Here is an 18,299-nt window from a genome sequence, read left to right on the forward strand (position 1 = left end):
TGCAGTTGTCGTCGTGTTGTAATCAATAATGATTGGTGACAAAACTAAATGTGATAAGAATCATTCAAGTATTGAAAATGAAAATTATTCAATTTGTTGGATGGAATGAATGTATTTTCTGTTCTCAAATTTTATTTATCTAATATTTTCTTCACTATCGTTTAAGTGTTTGCCTTTTTCATTGGAGAAAAAAAGGCATGGATTTTTTTCTTCTTCTTCTTCCAATGGCCATCGGGTATTCGGTCATTTGGTACTTGAATGTTTTTCTTTTCTAGTTCATCAAGTTCATCCAAAAGCACTTTTTTTCTAGTGAAATTCTCGCAATACAGAATCAACGATACAAAAAAGTAGAAAAGAAAACAAATGATCAACAACGACTAACACAAAATCGAACCCGGCTTAATCGACTAAATCGGCTTTTTTTCCCCTCCCAAAAATATTGAATTGTAATGTTTTGTTATTCATTTTCTGGACTAAACTAGATATACTAAATAGATATACTAGGTCTTGACCGAATGTAATAAATCTAATTGAACTGTGAGGATTTTTTTTTATTCGTTTGGAATTAATACTGTCATAATGGTCAGATGAAAATTATTGGAAACAGAATGAAGAAAATGTTCGTTTCTTTCTTATTTTCTCATAAGAAATGATGATAAAATTCTACAATTCATTTATGTGATTAATTGTAAAGAATTTTCGAAAATCTGGATTACGAATGAATTTTTTCGTTTTTTTGTTCGTCTTTTTTTGTTTGTTGGTTGTTCCATCCGCATCCATACATCTGCGTTCATCGATCCTTGTTTACTATGAATTTCATTTTGTTGATTGATTTTTAGCGTTTTTTTTTATTTCGCAACAAAAACATTCCTATCCAATAGTTTTTGTATTTAGAAAAAAAAATTGAAAGAATTGAACAACAAACAAAACAAAACAACCTAATTGTTCATTATTGTTGTTGTTGTTGAAATTTAATATAAGAATGACAATGAAAAAAACAAGAACATGTTTGTTTCCCTTTTTTTACTGAATTGTTGTCGTTTTCGTTTTCTCTTTTCTTTTCGATTACAATCATTTTCAATGTCATTGTTGTTGTTATTATTATTCAAATACAAGATATATATCATCTTATTATATAATATGTCAATGGAATATTAAATTATTATTATTATTATATCATAAATTAATAATAAATAGCTACAAAAAAAAAGAAAAAGAAAAAAAGAAAATACTTACAATATTGATCAATTGTACAAATTGTAATTTGACATTTACTTTGACACTATCATTGATAAGTTTGACAGGACGAATTAGTTTGTTGTAATCACGAAATAGATCGCGAACAAGGCGTTCTTCATCTTCCGAACAATTGACTGTACATATGGATTTTTTTTTTGGATGTTCATTGTTGTTGGTTGATTGTTTCGTTTGTTGTTGACGATTGTTGTTGTTGTTGTTCAATCGCATATTACCGGAATGGATAAAAAGAAACGATAAAAAAAATAGGAAAAAAATGTTATTATTTTTGTTTGAAATGAAAAAAATACACGTATTTCTAACAAGTTTTGATTTTTGTTTTATAAAAAGAAATTTCCATTCAGTTTATTCAATTCAATTCATTCGGTAAAATTTTCCTTCTTTCTTTCCTCATAAACAGGTTTTTGTTTTTTTTGAATGAAACGAAAAATAAAGAATTTTACTTTTCTTTGAAACTTTTTTTCTTCCCTTCAACTGAATCTCAGTTTATTTTTGATTCATTTTTTTTTCATTTTTTTTTTTAATTTCACAAGTTCTGTCGCTCTGCAGTGTTGTTTTTTTTGGCAATTCTGCATGTAGCCAACATTAAAAATATTCATTTTATGCTGCTGTTGTTTTTTTTTTGTTGATAGTAAATGTAAATTATTTTTTTTCTAGTAAAAGGGTAGGTGGATGAAATAGAAATAATGAATGGAAATGGTTGAAAATTGAATGAATTAACACCTACTAAACCTGTTTAGAAATTGAAACCTTGTATGGTTCTGTTTTTTTTTCCCAAACTGTTAAGGTGTTTTTCCAGAGAAAAAGATGGAATGAAAAATTACTCAAGAAAAAAACTTTAGAATCAAAATTGAAAATCAAATTTCTTCCGTTTTTTTTCTTGCTTTTATTCACATTAATAACAACTCCACCGATTGACAAGTTGAAAACTTTCTTTTTTTTCACCGAAAATTTTTTCTGGAATTCTAAAAACAAAAATAATTTTTTCGGATAAAACTCTGTATTTTTTAATTTTAAAAAAGTAAAAGATGCGTGTGTGTGTGTGTGTTGATATTGTTATCACCTTTTTGTTTTGTTTTGTTTTCAATCATCTTCAAATGAAAAAAATCCAACCATATCATATTACCTTATTTGAAATATTGTTTTTTTTTCAAATTTTCATACTGTCAGTATCAACTGTCGATTCGATTTGTTTTGTTGTTTTTTCTTTTCCATCAGACCAAAACATGTAATCAACAAATTGAAAATACAACAAAATAATATTGATTTTTTTTTGTTGTTGATGAAATTTAATATTTATTTCCAAAATATATGTGTGTGTATGTTTCTCATTAAAGAAATTAAATTCTCAACGAAAAAAAAAATAAACATATCGGATTTATTTTTAACATTGTTATTATTGCTAAGAGAATATTAGAAACAATACAAACAGAATGTGAAAGAATTCAACCAAAGAATTGAACTTTTTGTTTTTTTAAAATAATTATGTAATTTGAAACACAAGATTAATTTTGTGTTTTAAATAAAATTACCAAACAGAAAAAAAAATTATCATTAGTTAAGTTGGATGACAAGATGGCGCTACTTGCAAAATTTGTTTTCTTTACCTTATTTTGTTTGGAACAAATTAATTCACAATACAGTAGAATATTATTTTGGATCGATGGTATTGATTTTCATTCCATTTTCATTTCGTTTTTACAATAAACAATGACTTTGATTTGTGAAAAACAAAAACAAAAACAAACAAACAAAGAAATTTTCACTCCAATAAAGTAGGCAACAAAAATAATTGAAGAATTTTTTTGATCAAAAAAAGCTAATTCTTGATGATTTAATGAAGAATCGATTCATCATCATCATCATGAATGCACTATATATTTTTCACCAAAACGAAAAAAAACCATTTTGAGAAAACAAACATCTGCATCACATTTCTTATTACATAGAATTTTTTTCTTTGATGAAATCAATGAATACATTTTATATGGAAACAAGAATTGAAACAAAACAAAAAACGAAATTAATAAACTTAATTTTATTTAAGAGTTTCTTTTCTTCACTTTTTTCAGTTTTGCCAGAATTCTAATGATAAGCGAATGCTTTCAACAACGAAAAAAATGGTTTATTTATTCACAACGAACCAGAAAATTGTAAATGTTTTTTCCTGCTTTCGTCGGAGGTTGCATCATTGATAGATTTTTTTTTGTTATAAATATTTTTTCGTTTTTTATCATTAAAAGCGATTTATTTATTTATTTTTTTGTTTGTTTTTTGTTTTCATTCGATCGCCCGAAAAAAATAGAGAAAAACGAATAACCGAATAACGGTTTCAACCGTCAAACAAAAACAAAAAAACACATAGATAACACACGCACACATAAATATGGATAGATAGACATCAAATTTTGAATGAATGAATGAATGAATGAATAAATGAATCAACAACCCAAACTATAACATTGGTGGCAATTTTTTTTTCCTGACTATCTTTTTTCATTGGAAAACCATTCGTTTTTTTTTTTTGTTTGTTTGTTTGGAAAATCTATCTAACGGATCTTTTTTATCCTGAGTTTTTTTCTGGTGGCAAAAGAAAACCATTGATGAAACAAAAATTTTTTTTTTTTTTGTGGAAGGATGCTAAAGAATGTTGTTGTTGTTGTTAGTTCTCATTGTCAAAAACAATCACGTATTCATCACATATCTTTTTTTTCCAAATTTTTTTTTTTTTTAGTTTTTTTTCAAACAGAATCGTTTCTTCCCTCCCTGTAAATATTCTATGGCAATCATCCCATTTGGTAGTAAATAATATTGAGCTTTGAAAATGGAAGCAAAAAAAAAAAAAAAATTCAAGATAAAACTGGTGATGAAAGTCGATGAAAGAAAACTAAATATAAAGATATAATGTTTGAATGATTATACGTTTGTTGTTGTTGTTGTTGTTGTTGTTGATCATGTTTGAAAGGGGGGAGGAAGAAACCAAGAAAAAAAAACTTTAAAATTTTAAACTTTTTTTTTTCTCTATATTTTTTTATTTAACCATGATCAGCAACGATGAACTCGATCCACATGAATGAATCTAATAATAATAATAATTCTGTTGCCTTAATCTTCTTTACCAATCTATCTTCCGGTATTGTCAGTATCAATCGATTGATACAAACGATGACAACAAATAACCAACAACGAATAAAAAAAAAAATTTGAAAGTTTGAAGAGTTCAATATGAGAGAGAGAGGATTCAACGACGAAGGCAAAGAAAAAAAAAATATTCATCAAATTTTGAGTTCAAAATCTATTTATATCAAATTGAATTTATTATTAATTTTTTTTCACTGTTTTTTTCCAAAATAAAAAACAAATTCCAGATGTTTCAAAATTTCTCGTTATTTCCACCAAAAAAAAAAAAAAAAAAAAAACACAGGATCACCAGCGACTGAACAATTGTTGTTGTTGTTGTTGTTCAAGTCTGATGAACAACAAATTATTATTATTATCCATAAAATGTCCATTTGTACGATGAATTTATAATTAAACCAAAAGAATATGCTTGATATTCTGATATGTTTTTTTTGTTTTGTTTTCTCATGGACATGGTTTAGAATGCAAATCATTGTAGTCGTTTGCAGATGATGACCGGATTCTGTTTTTTTTCTTCTCTCTTTCTGTGTGTCTGTGCTAGTTAGTTTGTTGTTCATTCGACCTAACATGTTTTCAATGATATTGAAAAGTTGTACAACGAAAAAAAAAATCCAGATCCAAATGGCAAAAGACAGAGGCAACAAAAAAAATGAAAATGAAAATGAAAATACATTTGTCAGGCAAATCACAACATCTATTTTTTTTTGCTGCATCAGAAAAAAATTTATTATTATTATTCTAAATAATGGATGTGAAATGAATGAGTTAGTGGAAAAATTTTACATGTTTTTTTTTAAATTAACTCAATTTTTTTTTTTGAAATGATGTTTGAATCAAATTTTGCTTGCTTATTCAATGCAGATTTTCGAGGGTTGTAATACGAATATGGATGGAGGGGGTAAGTGTTAACCAATGAAAATATGAAAATATGAATTCTAATGGGGGGAAAAACTGTTATTATTCTGCCAATAAGAGAATTTAAGATCGACTGAGTGAAAAAAAATCAAAGTTTTCTGATTTTTTCCTCAAAAACGAAAAAAACGAAATCCGAAAACATCGTTCAAACATCAATATCGAAACCAATCAACCAACAACTGAAAGTGTATATAAAATCAAATGAAATGAAATGAAATTATTCACAATGTTGGACTTTGTGATACAGGAACAAAAAAAATGTATAAATATGCCGTTAGCAATGAACAACTAAAACTATTGTGGTGTTTTATTGTTGATTGAACAAGTAGGAATTCTTTTTTTTCTCCAAATCTTACTGTACTTTTATTTTCATTATTATTTTGGACATAAGAAATGAGAAATGAAAATTCTCTCTATTCCCCCACCACCTCACACTATCCACAAAAAGAATAAATATTTCTTGTTCAAATCTTTGCTTTAAATATATTTCTGTTGTGCGTGTTTAGTTAGATTCAAGTTAATAATGAAAGGTTTTCTTTTCCTTTATGTCTTTGTAAACAACAACTAAAATAATAATAATAATCAAATAAGAAGAAGAAAAAAAGTTACAGAATAATGTAGATATGTGATAAATGAACTTGCAAATTGAATGATCACGATGTTGATGACTAAGATCGGTTGGAAACTTAACAACAACAACAGCATTTTGAAATGATATGGATCAAGATTCTGTTTTTTTTCTTCCCTTTACTTTTGTTTGTTTGTTCAGTTGGACATTTCAAGCTTTCCAGTGATTTTTTTCTGTTGTTTGTTGGTACGATTCTTTAATTGAAAATGAAAACGTAAAAGTAACAGCGAAAAAACTTGATTGAATAAAAATGTTCCGTACTGTCTGTCAAAACGAATATTTTGTTTTTTCGGTTGTTGATGATGATATTCCTTGAAGACAAAAAACAAAATAAAAAATCCAGATTTCCAAAAAAAAAAAAACGTTCTGGTCTACGATATTGGTGAATTCTCTCATTCATCCATTTCTCATTCCCATGGATTTTGTAGATGTTATACTTTTAATAACATCATCAATTGAATCAATCACATGAAACACAAATAAATAAATATATTGGCACAGCGAAAAAAAAACGATGCGACATGATTCATATTTTCCACATATTCCCAAATAGGAAAAATTTCAATAAAAGAATATTTGCAAAAAAAGAGAGCAAGAAACTTTTATTATTAAATTAAACTAATCACATAAATATACGAGTATTTTTCATTTTTTTTTAATAAAGCAAATTTTTTCCCCATTTTTTTTTCTTGTTTCAATTACTTGAATGTGTGTGTGTGTGAGAGAGTATGTGTTCGATGAGAATTATTAATTCTTGTGGAAAAAGAAGAACGAAGTGAAAAAAAAATTTATAATTTCTTCAATATTCTCTCTGTGTGTGTGCGTGTGTCATATTCAATTTTTGGATCATTAATATGATTCGTGCAAGTTCATTGTTTCGGTTATTCATTCATTCATTCATTCATTTATACTTTTTTTTCCACATTGAATTGTATAATCTTTTTCATTGTCTCCAATTTTTTGTTTTGTTTCTTGTCGTTGGTTTTACTGTCTTTCAAAGAAAAATGAATGCATCATTCACACAAAAAAAGAATCCTTTTCGTTTCGAAAACATTCAGTTATTTTTTTTCCTACTTTTACATTATCTATACACGAATGGATTGACAAAAAAAATGAAGAAGAAGTGAATAAACGAACCAAAATAATGTTCACAATGTTGTTGTGTGTAACATATGTGTAACACGCAGACATAAATATAATTTAATAATTTTAACCCGAATAAACTCAAAGAAAAAATATTTTCTTCATCAATTTCGATTGCCTATTCTTTACAACAACAAAAGAATTACAAAAACAATACAATTGAATTAAAACAATAATTAATTTCTAATTAAAATTACGATATAAAGATGTTTTGATATCATTCACATAATAATGTTTTATTAGATTCAATGGAAAAAAAAGAATCAAAATGGAACCAAAAAAAAAATTATCAATGTAATGATGAAATAATAATAAGAAGAAATAAGAAAATCTATCCCTTGCGAGAATAACTAATCAAAACAAAACAACAACAAAAAAAATTGGCCATATTGTAATATCCAACAATAAAGTTTTCGATATCAATATATATTAATGATTCAAAGTTTATTTTATTGCCATCATCATCATCATCGAAAGAATTTTAATTACAAAGTAACAGAATTTTTTCTCATCATAGATTCCCTCATGATATTCTTTATTACAAGAACCCATTTAGGTCGAAATAGAACAATAATAATAAAAAACGGAAAAAAAATTCTGCTCAACAGCTTATTAGCATGCTCAATTCGAACGAATTTTTTTTTGTATCGAATAAGAAATTCGTTCGAATTTTTTGTTTTTGTTTGTTTGTTTGTTCCATATTTTCTTTTGATTTTCCCGATATACTTGGTTGGTATTTTATATTATCTGTCTAATATGTCTGTTTTTTTTTGTTAACATCGGATATTGAACAACTGAAACTTATGAAATTCTTTTTTTTGACAAAAATATTATCATTATTATATAATAGATAAAATGTCAAACAAACAAACAAACGAAAAATGAAATGAATTTGCACATGTGAGCCGTGTGAGACAAAAAAAAACAATGAAACAAGAAATAACTAAATCGTGTATGGCAGCTTATACATGTATCGAACATTTATAACAAAATAACCGAAACGAAAAAAGAAAATATAGAAACAAATGTGGCTAAACCAAAAAGAAATAAAAACGATGAAGAAGAAACCAAAAAAAAAAAAAAAAAACAATGGACCAATAATTTGGCGTTAAAGAAAAATGACAATACGAAACATAATAATAACAACGACGACGACGAAGAATTTTTGTACAATAGTTTATTGTCCGTTTTCTATTTTGGTCGTATAAAATCTATTTGTTTTTGTTTCTAATCTTAACCGAAAAAAAGTAAGAAAATTTTCCAATTTGAATTTGATTACAAACTGATTATGTTATAAGATTTTTTCGCTTTATGATGGTTATAATAATGATTTTTCTTCCTTCCTCTTTTTTTTCTAGATCTATGGATTCATAACGAATAAAACGAATTGGGTGAAAAAAATCCATAGTTATTCTCTGCCAAAACAATGAAATAATTATCCAAGAAAAAAAACCCAAAATGATGAAACAACGCAACTAGAAAGAAACTTTTTTTTCACCAAAAAAAACAACATTCTTAAATTGTTCATTAATTTCCTGAAAAAAAATCAATTATTCAAATAAAATGATGAATTTGAATAGAGCCCAAAAACAAAAACAAAACAAAAAAATCATATCATTGTCGTCGTATAGTCGAAATAAAAGCCAACACCGAAAAAAAATAACAATCCGGAATTTGAACAATTGTAAAAGAAAATGGACAAAATGGATTTTGTTATTATGATTCCATTAACTAGAATTGTCAAACTAAAGAATTGTATTATAGTATGTTTTCATTTATAAAATGTTATTTGTGTGTGCAAGAAAAAAGATAAAAATAGAATAAAGCAAAGCAATTCTATTCAATCCAATCCAATCAACATTATAATGTATTCATCCATTTACTAAATAAAAAAAAATTGTGACAAAGAAATGAAATGAAATTGTTTTCACATCTTTGAAATGATTGTTTTCAAAAAAAAATGGATTTTTTTCAAATGAAAAAATATTCATGAAGCCAAATAAACCGCTGATGATGACCAAGCAACAACAAAAGTAATCAAAATAATCATCACACACAATCAAGACGACCGCCCGAACGGATTAGCAGAAATCAATGAATGAATTGTGAATTGAAATCATTTTTTCCAATTTATTCCATCGATAGCAAATACAAATATTATACACACACACATACAAACACAATAAACATTGTTATGATTCAATCGAATTTTGATTTGAATTACAAATTGCTATTGTATTACATTCAGGAAAAAAACATAAGCAAAAATCATATAAATTTTCAGTTATTTTGTCTGATGATCACGTATATTTTGTATTTGGTTTTTTTTCTTCTTCTTCTTGGTTGATGTGTGTGTGTGTGTTTAACTTATGAATTCATGTTTTCCATTTTTTTTTTCTTTGATTCAAGTTTTGTTTTTTGGTCTTTTTTGGATGTTCTCTATGATTCTGTAAAAATGTTTTTTATATTTTGCTGCTGGTTCAACATTGTAACATTTCTATTATTGTTCTAACAATTTTGCAATTTTTGTTCTGTTTTTGTTTGGTTTTCCGATTGTTAATGTCATAGACAGCCATTTTCTATAATTTTTGTCCATTCATTTTGTATACCGATTGACATCATCATATATTGAACGACGACAACAACAACAACCGCGAAAATCGGTTTCGGTATTTTGTTTTCTGTTTTTTTTCCAATGAATAACATGCAGTAACATTCGGAAAAAAATTCAAAAATAATTTTGTTTACATTTGTTGCCGGCAAAGATGAAATAAAACTGAATTAGAGTATTCTTTCTGTACAGAATTTAAGAATTTTTTTCTGATACACACACAAATTCTTAACCATCATCATCATCATCATCATTACTGATATAATATTCAGTGACCATTGCATTTCTATTGTTTTGTTTTTTTCATTGAATTAACATTATAATAAATTTTTTTTTATTGATAATGTCAAAAAAAGTGGCCGATATACTACAACAACAACAACAGAAAAAAATAGCAAAAAAAAAAAGAAGAAATGAAAAGAAAAAACGTTTGGTCAAGCGATAAAACAATACACGAATACGAGAACCAGAAAACGATACGAGAATTTGATTCGATTGAAAGAAATTTCCTTGCCAAGTTATAAGGCCAGTAACTTTCGTTGTCGATGATGATGGTGATGCTATTCCATTGTAAATTGTTCCAAAACCAAATATCAAATAAAAGAAAATAACAACAACAACAACAACAATAACAATAACCCGATTCATGAGTAAACGGGTAAGAAGATTTATTTGATCATCTCATTGTTATTGTTGTTGTTGTTGTTGTTTTTGATGACTATCCGAAATAATTTATTGTTCGGTATAAATCAATAATTGATTATTACTACAATCCATGATGATGATGATCCAAACATGCAATGTTTAGAAATATAAACAAATAACAACAACGATATTGAAGAAACAAAAAAAGGTATATAAAAGCAGAGAAGAGAAAAGAAATTTTGAAAGAATAGAAAAAAAAACCAATAACCGATATAACCAATTCAAATCGATGAATATTTTTTTTTCAATTGATTATCAACATTGTTTTGTTTTGTTTTTTTTTTGTTTATTTAGTGGCCAATCACCCTTATATTGTTCAATAAAAAAAAAGAAAGAAATAGAATGCCTACAACAATAAAAAAAACCAATCGAGACAACGATCAAAATTCATTGGTCCATCCATTGCTATTTCATTATTTCATCATTAGATTTGTTGTTGTTGTTGTTGTTGTTGGTAGAATAAACTCAAGAATCAATGAAAGAAACAAAACAAGAAAAAAATGCATAGACAAACCAATAAGGATCAATAATAATAATGTTTCGGGTGGTTTTTTTTCATTTGATATGATGATGTTTTGTTTTGTTTTCGGATCAACTCATTTTTTTTCTTCTTCTTCTTCAATGTACGTCCAAAATTTGTACCAAGAATATATTTGTTTCTTTTTTCTTTTTCTTGTTTGTTTTTTATATTCTTCATTAATGATCGTTTATCATCATCCACCACCACCACCGTCGAAACAAAAAAAAAAAAACCTTAACGACGATATCATCGATATCGATGACATTGTTGAACACACCAAAACCACCACTATCAAACAAAACAAAACAAAAAAGAAGCTTCGATATTAATATTATTAATATACAAAATATCAAACCAGAAAAAAAACATAGGATTTACGTAAAACCTATGAGAGTATTAAAACCCCAAAAAAACAAAACAATATTGTTTTGGGATTTTTGATCGCTTCTTTCTTTGTTGTTGTTGTTGTTGTCGTTTGAATAAGCGATCAAATAATGATGTGTGCACGCATATATATTCGATGATAACATTTATCATTATTAACAACAACAACAACCAAGAAAATGATCCAAAAATGAATTTTGGTTACAGCTAATAACAAAAAAAAAACACCTTTTTTGTTTGTTTTTCTTTTAAATGAAAAGTTTTGTCTTGTACGAATTTGATTGATTCAGTTTTTTGGAAAATGTTTGAAACTCTAATTTAAGAATCGTTATTTGAAATGAAATGAATAATTTTTAACAATGAAAATAACAAAAGAAATTAGATTTGATTGATACGGATCCACAACCACAAATGTGCCAGTAAAAAAAGTGTAAAGAAAAATAAAATTGAATCAAATCAAATCAAATCGATTTCTCGTTTCCAGACACAAAATGTTACATTCAATTCATTCATTTAGGTTTTTCATCTTTGCTTCATTTTTTCATCTTCACCCATGATTATTGCTTTTGAAAGAAGAGAATTTTCAAATTTTCTAATATAAATGGTATTCAGGGTATTCATCCATTATCATTTCATTTCATTTTTTTTTTTGTCATAATAAAAATGATGATGAAAATGAATCATCATCATGGCAACCATTATAATATTATATTAATTGAATCAAATGGCAACAGTGTTTGGAAAATATAGTATCAAAAAAAAAACTATTTTGAAAACATTCTTGATTCGAGATTTTTTCTCGAATTGAATATAGAAAAATATGCTTCGTAGTTTTTGTTCATCATCATCATCCTATTGTATTGTGTGAGAAGCAAATTTTACCAATTTCAATTCTCGAACAAAAAAAAAAAGGATTCGATTCAATTCATTTTTTCCCATAGAGAATTTTTTCTTTCTTTTGAACTTTTGAATTTTTTTTCATTCTTATCATATTTCAACCAAAGAAAAAGGTTAAGAAACCCTTTTTTCGGTAAACAGAATTTCCAATTCATCAAAATTTATTTGTAACATTGAATAATTGTCAATTGAAATAATTTCATAAATGGCAAGATTGAATATTCAAACATCTTTTTTTTTCAATCATTTTGATTTGTAAATTCAATTTTAAAGATTACTTTTGAACATTGTAAAATGAAAATCTATTTTCTTTTTTCTTTTCTTTTTATCGATGCAAACAGAAAAAAAACTATAGAATAAAATGAAAAAAAAATTGCTTTGTTGTTTGAAAATTCACCTATTCAAAGATCTTGTCAAAGATCCTTAAAGGATTTGCAAGAAAATTTATTTTATTTAGTTCTTATTTGTACTGTCACAATAATTCATTGAAAAAAAATTTGGTGACAAATTCTTGTAAGCATTCCAAAATAAATTCTCTCAATTCTGGTGTGCGTCTCAATTCATCCATTCAGTTTTTCTGATTTTTGATTCATCATCTTTCTTAGGCTTTAGGAAAAAAGCTCATTCTTTTTCGGATGCTTTTTGATCGTTCATTCCAATATTTGTTTATTATTTATGAACTGAACTATATAGGAATACATACATGAATGAATAGAAATTTTTTTTTGAAATTTTTTTTAAAAAAAACCTTCTTCTATCTCTTGGGTTTTTTTCATCTAATATATATCGTATATCGTTTTTATTGGATCATATTTTGTTTTGTTTTTATATTTTGATCCCTAAAGAATCATGAAAAAAAAATCATAGAATAGAATATAACCATCATAAATAATCATCATATATATCTTTCACTATATACATCTTGTTGGCTCAATCATTGTCATCATCAGAAATAATATACATATAGATGATGATGATGATTTTGTCCATTGAAACAAATGAGGGGAGAGCAATGATTTTTATCAATTTTTTTTTGCCCCAAACAAACAAACGAATGGACAGAATATTTTTTCTCATTTAAAGTTTTTTTTCAACTAAAATTGCTAAATTTAATAGAATTTTCAGTGAGGAAAAGAAATTTCAAAATAGATAAATCCCATAACCAAATAACAGTTATGTTTTTTTTTTTTGTAAATAATGATGATGGAAAGAAAAAAAAAATTAATTATACCATTTTGCCATTATACCCTGTGTGTGTGTGTGTGTCGTCACAAAACTTAATATTACAAGCGACTAGATTGTAAAAAAATGGTCTTAATAGAACTACACTTCTATCAACAACAAGAAAAAAAATCAGCATCATTCTTTTGATGGAATTAAGGATGTATTAAATCGAGTATAAATAGTTGTTTTTTTTTAAATAAAAAAAAACCTGTAAGGTATTAATAGTTGGAATTTGTTTTTCTTTTCCTTCTTCTGCGCTTTTTCATCTTTTTCTTCTAAACCTAAACATTTTTATTTGGTGTTTTTTTTCCTTTACTTTCTTACTCAATTTTCGTTGCTGATGTTGTTGTTGATCTCTTTCTCTCTCTCTCTCTCCTTCAGTTCTATTGGGACCAATAATAATATTAATAATAAACAGAATCTTTACCAATGTGGATTTGTATCTAAATAGTAGTATGTAGTTGTTTTTTTTCTTCAGTTTGTTTCAAATTTGTAAGTTTTTCTTTTATCCCTTAAAAAACATACATTTAAACAAATGGGAAAGAGAGCGAGAGAATTGATGATAAGAGTGATGGCTACCATATGTAATACTTATGACTGACATGTTCATAATGCAAAAACAACAACTACAACAATAACAACATCGATTCAAATCAATTTCGTTGAAATAAAAAAAAACACAGGAAAAAAAACAAACATTGACGATGGCTTTATTTAGGTAGAATAATAATAATAATAAAAGTAAAGTTTTTCTTTTTTCTTGGTAAATAAATCATTCTGGCTACATAAAAAATAAAACAGACAATGAAAATTTCAAATTGGTTTTTCCTTATACAAAAAAAGAAAAGAAATTCAATTCATTCAATTAAAAACAAAAAACTCGAATCAAATTGTTTTGTCAAAAATAAAGGAATACAATTCATTCATAGATTGTAAGACATGATGTATAATTGGATACCACGATAAACATTTCACATCCACATTGAAAGATTGAAAAACAGATTCGAGAACTGGGCAAAAAAAAGAAATAAGCCTTCGTAAGATTTTCAAGAATCAAACGAAAAAAAAACTGAAACCAAATCAAACAAAAATTGAGGAAATTGAATTTGATTCTAGTCTGGTCGGTCGATTGGTTGAATGATTGTTGTTGTTATTGTTGTTGGATGAAAAAAAAAGTATAAGGTCGTAAAACAAATCTCAAACTACAACAACAACATAATGATAAAGCAACCAACAGACTATATTGTCATAAAGCAAAAGGGATTTAGTCAATTTTTTTTTCTTGAATTCTTGTTTCATTTTGTCATTGTTGTTTTTCACTCTCAATTACATTTTGTTCATTGAAAATTTTGTTTTGTTTTGTTTCCAACAATATCTTCATCGTTTCTTATTGAAACCTTTAGATATAAGATATAAGATTAACTACTACATTTTTTTTTTGGAAAAACAATTGGATACAAGACAAACAAGAAAATAATAATAATTCAATGAACATTTTATGAGAGAAAAAATGTTGAAACTTTTTTCTTCAAAAGATGATAATAATGATGAGATCATATTGTTGTTGGAATTTTTGTTGTTGTTGTAGTAGGATCTAAGAATTCAGTCGATTATTGTCTTGATTTTTTATTTTCATCCCCCCACACACACACACAATGGAACGCAAGATGAATCACTGTCGGTAATAATTTGAGCAATTTTATTTTATTTTTGGCTGAAGAAAAAACTAGATTTTCAATTGATTTCATTGAAATTATATATTTCTTTTCATTTGATGGAAAAAAAATGAAAACAAAAAAAAAAAACATTGAAAATTTAATGAAAAATTTTATCTGGAAGTGAGATATTTTTCAAAGAATCTTGATTATTATCATTATCATGATTATGATCATCATCATCAATTTTTTGAAATTAATTGAACATAAAATTATTTGATTTTTTTCTCAAGAATTTCATTTTTTTTATGACTTGATTATTTGTTATAATAATAATAATAATAATGATAATTTATCATTATGAAGTTTATTTCACAAGAAAAAAATTTTGAAGAAAAACAAAACAAAACATTCGAAATATTGTGTGCGAGAGAGAGAATACAATTCATTCGGAAATAACTTTTTCCGTCATATATGAATGGATAAATTCCGTGAGTGAATAAGAAAAACATTCGAAAATAAAATCTTCATTCGAATCATTATTGTTTTTATTGTTATTATTATCAATGAAAAAAAATGACAAATTAAATTCGAAGTTTTTTATTTTTCACATAATTTTTTTTAATGGAAAAAATATGATATGAAAAAAAAAGATTAGGAATTTAATCGCCGACATGATGATGATGATGATATATGAAGAAACCTACAAACATATTACATAGATCATATCATGTGTTTGTCATTTTTTATTCTTGCAAAATTATTTATGTTTGTGTTTCTGTATGACTGGTGAAATTTCCGAATGATACAATTTTTTCTCAACATTCTTCACTATTATATAATTTATCTGCTATAGCATTGTCTTCAGGGAATCTTGTGTACAGATCATCATCAGTTATATAATATGGTTTAAGAAGTGCATCGATGATGTTGTTTGAAAAATTGTTTTTTTTCAAATTTACTCATTCATTCCGTTATCATTCATTTATAGATGTTCATCTTTTACTTGATTTGAATTTATTTTTTCAACAACAACAACAACAACAAAATCTATTTAGTTGACTGAAATTTCTTCACTTTGGTAAATGATTGTTGAATGTTGTTCGATGTTTTGTTAGAATCAAAGCAAAAAAAAAATGATAATGATCATCATTCGTGATTCGATGAAATCAAATAAGCATAAAAACAGCTAAAAAAAGTAAGCAGCTTTTATTATTATTATTATTCTAGTCATTCACTTTAGCATTTGTTTTCTTCTTTCTCTCCTTATTTCAATATCCATTAATCATAGAATCATTCCTCTTCATATTTTTTGTTTCAATCACTCTTGAACCGAACCGAACTGAAAAAAAATGAAATCAAAATCGATTGCAAAAAAAAAAAAAGAAAATTAAGTTATTGGAAATTATTATTGGATCAAGCATGGAACCTACCAACAACAACAACAACAACACCGGTTGTTGAATTTTTCTTTTATGGTTAAAGGACTGATGACACACATACGAAATGAAATGAAATGGAATGAAAAACGAAAATTGAATATCACAACAGAAATAAGTTTATATTTGTTTAACATTTAATAAATACAAATCTTGTATTTACAGTTATAATTGAATTGAAGTATGTAATGCAACTTTTCATGTGAACAAATGAAAAGTGTTTGTGAACAACAACAACAACAAAAACTTATTGAAACTCAAACAAACAAACAGATATTGAACAGATCCAATTGGAATTGTGCAAAGAAAAGGAAAAAAATTCAATAATTTCCAATCTATTCTCGTTATTATTGTTGTTGTTGTTTGAATTCAACAAGAACAACATCATCAAATAAATTTTACTTTTATTTTTGATTCAATCAATTTATTAATGTCCATTATATATTGTTCATGATCCAAAATTGAAAACTTATCTATAGGTGGCTGACCATTCTCATTTGTCATTTGAAATATATATTGACATCAAAGTCTTTAATAGCTTTTTTTTTGTTCATTGGAAATTCTCTAATGTTAAAAGTTGAACAAAAAAATACCTGAAGAAAGTTAGGCAATCACACACACAATTTCATCATCATCATCATCATACAAAGCAATTGGATGATTAAATAAAACGATTGAGTAACTGAATTTAAAAGAAAAATTGTTTTATTAACACTAGATCCGAAATTAAAGTGAAAAATAAAAACAGCAACAACAAAATTTTTTATCCAATTTAATTTCACTTTTACTTCTCTTTTTCAAAAGAAGAATTTTCAAGAGTTTTTCAACTTTCGACCACTCATCATCATCATCATTCAACCAACCAGAATAATAAAACCAGATGTCATAAATATCTTTGATTCAAATATAGCATTTGACATTTGATGATTATTTCATAGGAAAAATTATCAAACAAACAAAATAAAAACTTTAAACAATTCGAATAAAGATTTCTCAATTCAATTCAATTCATTTTTTTTAAATAAACTATAGTTGTTTCGAAAATTTACTTGAATAATGATCAAATGAAACAGAGAAAAAATTCAAGAAAACATGAACAGAACCCCCAAAAAAAAAAAAATTTGAATTGAATTATTGAACTTGTTTGTTTGTTTGCTTGTGTGTGTGTGAATACACTCGATTAAACATACAAAAAAAATCCATGAAACATATACGAAACAGATGCTACACTACTCACTAGAAATTTAGGAATCTCAATTTTATGCCGAAATGAATTAATGATCATCAATTCTCTTTGGACTTTTTTTCTCTCTCACTCACTATTTTTAGTATGTTGTGTTTGTAAGTTTATGAGAGGATGCAAATAGAAAAAGGGAAAAAAACTAAATTTTGATATCTCTATATATAATCTATATGAGAGAAAATTGATGAAAATGATGAGGCAGATGGAAGAAGAAGAAGATGAAAAAAATATTACGCACATCCGATTCAATGATGATATCATTCGGCTTTCACTGTTTTGTTTAAATATTCGTTTATTCACTATTTTTTCATTATTTTTTATATCTTCAAGCTTCAGGGTTTGAATTCAACTTTTTTTTTTGTTTCACAATCGACAATCGTAAAAAAAACATTCGATAAAATAAATGATTGCCGGATCACAAGTAAACAAACAATCATCACAGTGAGAGAATCAAACATGAACGGAAAAAATTAAACCAACAAATGAAATTATATCAAGTATTTTTCAAGTGGTAGCAGTATTACAAAATAATAAAAA

At 26.1% G+C, this 18,299-nt stretch overlaps 1 protein-coding gene and 1 long non-coding RNA gene across 2 annotated transcripts in view; one reads left to right on the plus strand and one right to left on the minus strand.

The window, feature by feature from the left end:
* Window positions 1-18,299, minus strand: part of nAChRbeta1 (nicotinic acetylcholine receptor beta1) — a 52,369-nt gene that overhangs the window by 14,011 nt on the left and 20,059 nt on the right. The window contains exon 2 of the mRNA XM_075825221.1: window positions 1,237-1,373. Coding sequence (XP_075681336.1) covers window positions 1,237-1,373 — 137 coding nt within the window. The remainder of the gene's footprint in view (window positions 1-1,236; window positions 1,374-18,299) is intronic.
* On the plus strand, window positions 7,289-10,501 carry LOC142646400 (uncharacterized). Its single transcript, XR_012847349.1, has 3 exons — window positions 7,289-7,813; window positions 7,935-8,331; window positions 8,443-10,501. It is a non-coding gene; the product is annotated as an uncharacterized LOC142646400 (long non-coding RNA).

Source organism: Dermatophagoides pteronyssinus, unplaced genomic scaffold (genome assembly GCF_027571235.1).
Source record: "Dermatophagoides pteronyssinus isolate colony J.1.1.1.1 unplaced genomic scaffold, Derpt_VIB-CSIC_2022.12 sq0003, whole genome shotgun sequence".
NCBI lineage: Eukaryota > Metazoa > Arthropoda > Arachnida > Sarcoptiformes > Pyroglyphidae > Dermatophagoides > Dermatophagoides pteronyssinus.